This window comes from Verticillium alfalfae, genomic scaffold (assembly GCF_000150825.1).
Source record: "Verticillium alfalfae VaMs.102 supercont1.1 genomic scaffold, whole genome shotgun sequence".
Lineage (NCBI taxonomy): Eukaryota > Fungi > Ascomycota > Sordariomycetes > Glomerellales > Plectosphaerellaceae > Verticillium > Verticillium alfalfae.
The window spans coordinates 2,489,830-2,496,682 of NW_003315038.1; the positions used below are offsets into that span (position 1 = coordinate 2,489,830).

General features: G+C 60.3%; 4 protein-coding genes across 4 annotated transcripts in view; 2 read left to right on the top strand and 2 right to left on the bottom strand.

Annotated features, from left to right (window-relative positions):
- Positions 1–1,042, top strand: part of VDBG_00760 (eukaryotic translation initiation factor 5B) — a gene marked incomplete at both ends in the record, with an annotated part of 3,514 nt that extends 2,472 nt beyond the window's left edge. Inside the window, 2 exons of the mRNA XM_003009032.1 lie at positions 49–704; positions 796–1,042. Of these exons, the coding sequence (XP_003009078.1) occupies positions 49–704; positions 796–1,042 (903 nt within the window). The remainder of the gene's footprint in view (positions 1–48; positions 705–795) is intronic.
- Positions 1,043–2,055: 1,013 nt separating this feature from the next.
- VDBG_00761 (tetratricopeptide TPR_2 repeat protein) lies at positions 2,056–3,828 on the top strand (the record flags this gene model as incomplete). The annotated part of the gene is made up of 2 exons (XM_003009033.1): positions 2,056–2,963; positions 3,135–3,828. The coding sequence occupies 2 exons, from the start codon at positions 2,056–2,058 to the stop codon at positions 3,826–3,828; spliced, it is 1,602 nt and encodes a 533-aa protein (XP_003009079.1).
- Positions 3,829–3,969: 141 nt separating this feature from the next.
- On the bottom strand, positions 3,970–5,334 carry VDBG_00762 (conserved hypothetical protein; the record flags this gene model as incomplete). Its single annotated transcript, XM_003009034.1, has 1 exon — positions 3,970–5,334. The coding sequence occupies one exon, from the start codon at positions 5,332–5,334 to the stop codon at positions 3,970–3,972; it is 1,365 nt and encodes a 454-aa protein (XP_003009080.1).
- A 769-nt stretch (positions 5,335–6,103) lies between these two features.
- Positions 6,104–6,853, bottom strand: part of VDBG_00763 (heat shock protein Hsp88) — a gene marked incomplete at both ends in the record, with an annotated part of 2,730 nt that continues 1,980 nt past the window's right edge. Inside the window, 2 exons of the mRNA XM_003009035.1 lie at positions 6,104–6,403; positions 6,473–6,802. Of these exons, the coding sequence (XP_003009081.1) occupies positions 6,104–6,403; positions 6,473–6,802 (630 nt within the window). The remainder of the gene's footprint in view (positions 6,404–6,472; positions 6,803–6,853) is intronic.

The window sequence follows — 6,853 nt, forward strand, 5'->3', positions numbered from 1 at the left end:
CCGATGAAGGAGCTGCGTCTCAAGTCGGCGTACGTGCACAACAAGGAGGTCAAGGCGGCGCTGGGTGTCAAGATCAGCGCGCCGGGTCTCGAGGGCGCCATTGCCGGCTCCCGCCTGCTCGTTGTCGGTCCCGACGACGACGAGGACGACCTCTGCGACGAGGTCGAGGCCGATCTCGCCGTGCTGTTCAACCGCGTGGAGAAGACGGGTCGCGGTGTCAGCGTGCAGGCCTCGACGCTGGGTTCGCTCGAGGCCCTGCTCGACTTCCTCAAGGACTGCAAGATTCCCGTGGCCAACGTGGGTATCGGCCCAGTGTACAAGCGCGACGTTATGCAGTCGGGCATCATGCTGGAGAAGGCGCCGGACTATGCCGTCATGCTCTGCTTCGACGTCAAGGTCGACAAGGAGGCGCAGGCCTACGCCGAGGACGTGGGTGTCAAGATTTTCACGGCCGACATCATCTACCACCTGTTTGACTCGTTCACGAAGCACATGGACGAGCTCCTGGAGAAGAAGAAGGAGGAGTCCAAGATGCTGGCCGTCTTCCCCTGCGTTCTCAACACGGTGGCTGTGTTCAACAAGACGAACCCTATCGTTGTCGGCGTCGACGTTGTGGATGGCCAGCTCAAGATCAATACGCCCATTGCCGCCGTCAAGACGAACCCGGTGACGGGTGTCAAGGAGGTCATCAACCTCGGCAGAGTGTATGTTTTTCTTTTTCCTTTTCCTCTTCTCCCTTCTTCCGCTTCTGGGCCCCTCTCCTCCCTGTTTACTCCTGCTGACAGCACGTACCAGTACCTCGATCGAGCGCGACCACAAGCAGATTCCCGTGTGCAAGAAGGGCCAGCCGTCGGTGGCAGTCAAGATCGAAATGGGCGGACACCAGCCGACATACGGACGACAGCTCGAGGAGCCGGATGCGCTGTACAGTCTCATCTCGCGCAAGAGCATCGACACGCTCAAGGAGTTCTACCGCAAGGACGTGTCGAACGACGAGTGGCAGCTCATCATCAAGCTCAAGCCTCTGTTCGACATTCACTGATTTAGGTGTGCGTAATGGGGCGACGTCTCGGGGCGTGGGCATCGGCACGGTCACGGTCACGGTCACGGTCATGGATACGGTTTAGAGGGATGCGAGGTGGCATAGGAGGGGGATGGATGGGTGGACGGGTCCGGGTCAGATATGGGACGTTCGTTGTACGAAGACGAAGTAGGCAGGTTGGAGGCCTAAAAGTAACATGATGCATTTCTTCTCCTCTTCATCAAGATTTGGTCTAGGAGTTCGGTGCTTCGCAAGCCTTGTCAGGCTGTAATATCTCACACTGAGCTTTGCGGCGTGACCGAATCAGTCGGCGTCGATATCGGGATCTACCCTTGTAGCCTTGGCGTGTAGATGGTGTTGAGCCCCCCCCCCCCCTTTTTTTTATACCAACTGCGTTTCTCCTACCTAATCCTGACCCCCACCTCAGACGAAGCCATAGCGGAACTACCGGAGAGCTGATGTCCACGGCAGTCATCGATTGTCCATGGGCGTGCCATCTCGGGTTATGTGTCCGAATGGGGGTAGTCATCGGGCGGTGAGCATTCGGAGACAGCGTGGATAATGGGTCGTTGGACTCCGGTCCGATCGGGGCATGGGATGTACCCCGCGCTTTCGGCATTTGATGGCCACGCCACTCGGTCTCTGCTCAGCGGCGCTTAAGCTGCCGCTGTGCGCTGACCGTTTCTTACGGGACCAAACGTAGTGATTATTCTGGAGACCAGAAGGCCCTAAGCCCGAGGAAGGCAAACCCAGGGAGGCAAACCTAGGGCAGGCGCAGGGCGTGACGCTGACGCATGGTGCGTGAGCTGTGGGAGAAGGCGTGATCCACGGGGTCTGTCTTCGTACCTGCCTCGGCCGATATAGAGCACCCAGGGCACCCAGCACCCCTTTCGTACCCTGCCCCCTCCCGTGCCTTTGGTTCATGACAATGCCCGTTGGATTTGCCCTCGGCTCTTAGGGTCAATCCCTCTATTACATAAACCATAAATGGGCGTGAGCATTTGTCATCGTCCATGTTGAGCTCCAATTCATTTCATGCTAAACTCATTCCCAGGAATCAACCCCTCGAGAGCGACAGCGTGGGCAAGGTCGAGACGGAGGCCTACCCCTACGACTTGGGCAGTTACTCGCGCAAGGTCACGACCAATTCAGATGCTGCCCAGACGTGGTTCGACCGGGGACGTGTGTGGGCCTATGCCTTTAACCACGAGGAGGCCGCACGATGCTTCGCCAGAGCTGCCGAGCACGACCCTCGGTGTGCCATGGCATACTGGGGCCTCGCCTACGCTGTCGGGCCCAACTACAACAAGACCTGGGCTCGCTATGACGCCGAAGACTTCAAGGCCAGTGCTCAGAGAGGCAGTGAGGCTCTGGCTCGCGCGACGGAGCTCATAGAGCAGGCATCGCCTGTTGAGCAGGCTCTCATTCGGGCCCTCGTCACCAGATTCCCCTCGGCGAATGCCGCCTCAGACGAGACCCCGGCCACCCTCGACCGTGCCTACGCAGATGCCATGAAGGCCGTCCATGACAACTTTCCATCCGACCTAGAAGTCAAGGCTCTCTACCCCGAATCTCTCATGTGCATCCGCCCCCGCCAGCTGTGGAACCTCGACACCGGTGCCCCGACGACCCAGGAGACTGTCGATGCCCGCCATGCCATCGAGGCTGGCTTCGCTCTGCCGGGTGGCCACACTCATGCCGCTCTGAACCACCTTTACATCCATCTCATGGAAATGTCCCAGACCGTTGCTCTGGCCCTCCCCGCCGCCGACCGCTTGCGCGACCTCGTTCCCGACGGTTCACATCTACAACACATGGCCACCCACATTGACGCCGCTGTCGGTGACTACCGCCACAGCATCGAATCGAACCGCCGCGCGCTCGGTCCGACGACATCTACTTTGAGCGCGACTCAGCGAGCGTGCTGTACAAGGCCTATCGCACGCATAACCTTTCGGCCTTGGTGTACGCCGCCATGATGTCTGGCAGGTCCGAAGACGCCATCTCAGCGGCACACCACATTAGACAGGTGTTGACGCCCGAATTGCTGGCTGTGAGGTCACCGCCCATGGTTGATTGGGTCGAGTTCCAGGGCGGTATTCTCGTGCACGCCCTCATACGTTTCGGGCGGTGGGAGGACCTGCTGGAGGTCGAGGCACCAGCGGATGGGAGGCCTCTGGAGCATCACAACGGCCGTCACTTTCTATGGGCGAGCCATCGCGCTTGGCGTCTTGGGGCGGAAGGAGGAGGCACGGGCGGAAAGGGACAAATTCGAACAAGCGCGGGCTGCTGTGCCTAGGGAACGTCGATGGGGTGTCACGGCTGTGGCCAAGGAGGTACTCGAGGTGGCGTCCCTCATGTGCGAAGGTGAACTTGTCTACCGTGAGGGAGAGCATGACCGAGCCTTTGACCTACTTCGCCGGGCCGTCACACTCGAAGATAACCTGCCCTATAGCGACCCGCCGCTCTGGATGCAGCCCGTCAGGCACGCTCTGGGCGCTTTATTGCTCGAGCAGGGCCGTTCCGAAGAGGCCGAGGTGGCGTACCGGCAGGACTTGGGCCTCAGTAAGGACCTGTCTCGGCGAAAGGCCAGGCTCGGTAACGTTTGGGGGTTGCACGGGCTGCATGAGTCTCTCGTTCGCAACGGCAAGAAGGACGAGGCATGGGCGCTCAGTCTGCAAAAGGACGTTGTCACAGCATCTGCCGACATTCGTGTCGCTGCGTCCTGTTTCTGCCGGGTGTCTGCGGTGGGAAGCAGACGAACGGCGTGTGCTGTGCCTAGCTGAAGCTGTCATGAAGCACGAAAAGCCGAAATTAGAAGAGGCTGCGAGATGATGTCGACAGTCCATCACAGCAAACCCGAGGGACCGTCTCAGTGAAATGTATACTTGTACGAATCATGGTATCTGAACCCCTGGCCTTCACCGTCATACTCCTCGGTGCAAAACCTCCTTCCATGCGCATATGTTGACCGGATTACTGGGACCATAACCCACAAGCTGCATCAGTTGCTCGGCCACAAGTCTGTCCCAAGGCACGTCGTATCCCAGCCACGTGCCGAGCATATCGGTCCGCACGATCACAGTCCAACAGTAATTGAGATATCTCCGCAGCTCCTCCCTATTCGCCATGTGAAACGGATCATGGGCCACGGGCAGACGCCGCTGCGGCACATAGCCGGCAAAGTCCATGACCTCAATCGCCAGCTCGGTCGGCAACCCGAGCCGGCAGAGGCACCACCGCACGTAGAGCACGTCCGGGACCGACGGCTGGTGCGGCACGGCGCCCTCGAGATGGATAAAGTCTCCGAACGGCAGGACACCGTACGGGAAGCGCGGCCGCTCCCGGCTCGGGTACTGGTCCGTCAGGTACGCCGCCGGCGCGGAACCGTAGCCGTACCGCGCGTAGACGCCGCGCGGGATGCCGAAGAAGTGCTGGTGCGGCAGCGCCGCCGTCGTGGTCGCGGCATCCGTGAGGCAGCACTCGCGCAGCGTGTGCTGGTAGCAGCGTGTATCGCGGTAGTCGAGCGGCCGTGCGCCCGCGCGCCCCTCGTCACGCTCGCGACGCCCGTCGCGGCCGTCGTCGTGCAGCGGCGGGAAACACAGCAGCAGGTTCAGGCACAGGTAGGCCTTGAGCGCCAGCTTGGGCACGAACCCCCAGCCGCACGCGTTCTGGTCGCCGTGCGCGTCGTAGTGCCGTTCCCACCCCTGGAGCCAGGCGGCGCGCGCGCGTGAGCCGCCGTCACGGCAGATGCGGCGCAGCACGGCCATCTCCCCGTGCAGCAGCAGGAGCTTGAAGATCTCGAGGCTGACGAAGGCGCCAGGGCCGTTGCGCCAGGCCTCTCGTCCGTCGTCGGCCCCATCGCCCGGCTCGCCGCGGCCGAGGAGGAAGGCCCCGGCGCGCCGGAAGGGGAGCGGCACCGTTGTCCAGTCCAGGCCCGGCTCGCCGTCGCACCAGTAGATCTCGGCGCAGCCGTGGACCGAGTGCTTGATGCGCTCGACCGTCTCGTCTGTCAGGAGAATGGCGTCCGGATGCATGTGTGACTGCGTAGCGGCGATCGCGTCCGCGTCCGCCGATGGCTGCGCCTCATCGCCAAACTTGCGCAGCTCGACCCGTGTGTGCGCCGTCACGTTGCTGCAGAAGGCGTTGATGAAGTACTGGATTTCCTTGCCCTGGTGCTGCTTGAAGCGCGGGTACAGGTTCGTGTGCTCCACGCCGCGGTGGGCTGCGACGTGCTTAAAGTTGGATGCCAGGACGTTCCACGGAATGTTGTGGGCTTGGTGGCAGGCCATGATGGGTGTAGCGGTTGTCTCCCGGCAGACTGTCCTGGTCCCCCCCCCCCGTTGTGTCTGTCGGTTCTCAAGATATGCTAGATTCCCAGAAGCTGCTCTCCTTTCTGCCTGGTTACGCTACGAAGATGGGCCGGACAGACAGATCTGTGCTCAGAACACATTGACACCCCTTTTCGGCTCTTGGAGTGCCGGAATACGAGAACCTCGGATTCAGAGTCGGTGAGGTGGCAACCCATGAGAAGTGCTTCAACGCACAGGCCTACAAACACTCTCTGCCCTGCCTCATTGAGCGCATGCTGCCTCGCGTGTCTGACCGGGCTCCAAAATTCACACCGATAAGGGGCAAAAGGCACATCACGCGCCATGTCAGTACAGTTAATGCTCATCATGTTCATTCCCTGACCACCCAACCTAACTAAGGTCCCACTGAGTGTGACCTGATGCCCTTTCGTCCGCAATCATCAAAGACCAACGCAAGTGGAGAAAAACAACAACAAAACACAATACCCCTCAGGCTCGGTCTAGTCTATCAATCATTACTTTTGCTGTCCCAGTCTCGGTCGTAACAACGGGAGTAAGTAGAGTTATGATGCCTCGCCGGGCCCTCTGCCATAATGCTCTTCCGCCTCGCCGGGCTCCCCATCTCCTGAAAGGGTCTCATCGTCGTCGTAAAGAGTCCGGCCCCCTTCCGTTAGGAAGAACGGGGCAGGATAATAGGAATGGGGGAGGAAGGGGGAGGAGAAGAGGCGAGGATCGGACAAGGCTCGTCTTACTTGGAGGCCTCGCCAGTCTCGTCGACATCGGGTTTCGCCTCGCCCGCAGCGTCGGTCATCTCCTCGTCCTTGCCGCCGTTGGCGCCCTTCTCGGCCTCGGCGGCCTTGCGAGCCTCCTCATCGGCAGCACGCTTGGCCTCCTTCTCGGCGTCAATCTTGGCCTGAACGGCCTGGCGCTCAGCCTCGACCTTCTCGAAATGGCGCTGCATGATGGGTCCAGCCATGGCGCGGAGCTCGTCAATCTTGGCAATGTAAACGGCCTTGGTCGTGTCGTCACCCTCATCGTAGAGCCAGTCCTGAAATCTCGGCGTTAGCGGCACAGTCTCATGCGTCTGGTGTATGTCAAATCGTGGAACTTCACTTACCTCGCTAGCCTCAAGCTTCTCCTTGATCTTGTTCTTCTCCTCCTCGGTGGCAAGCTCGGCGTACTGGTCATCGAGCTTGTTGCGGAGGTCGTAGATGTAGGTCTCGAGCTCGTTCTTCTTCTCCTCCGTGTCGGCCACCAGCTTGTCCTCCATGACCATGGCGTTCTCCTTCTCGAAGAGCGCAACCTTGGTGGACTCGGGAAGCGAGGCGGTGCCGGTGGAAATAGGAAGGTCGCCCTTGCGGACCTGCTTCTTGACCTTGCGGGTCTTCTTGGGGGCGTCGTCCTTGTTGTCCGTCTCCATGGCCTTATCGGAGAAAGTCTTGGTTAGCTTCGAAAAGAATCGGTCTGCGCGCTCTGAAATTGACTGGAGGACAACGTT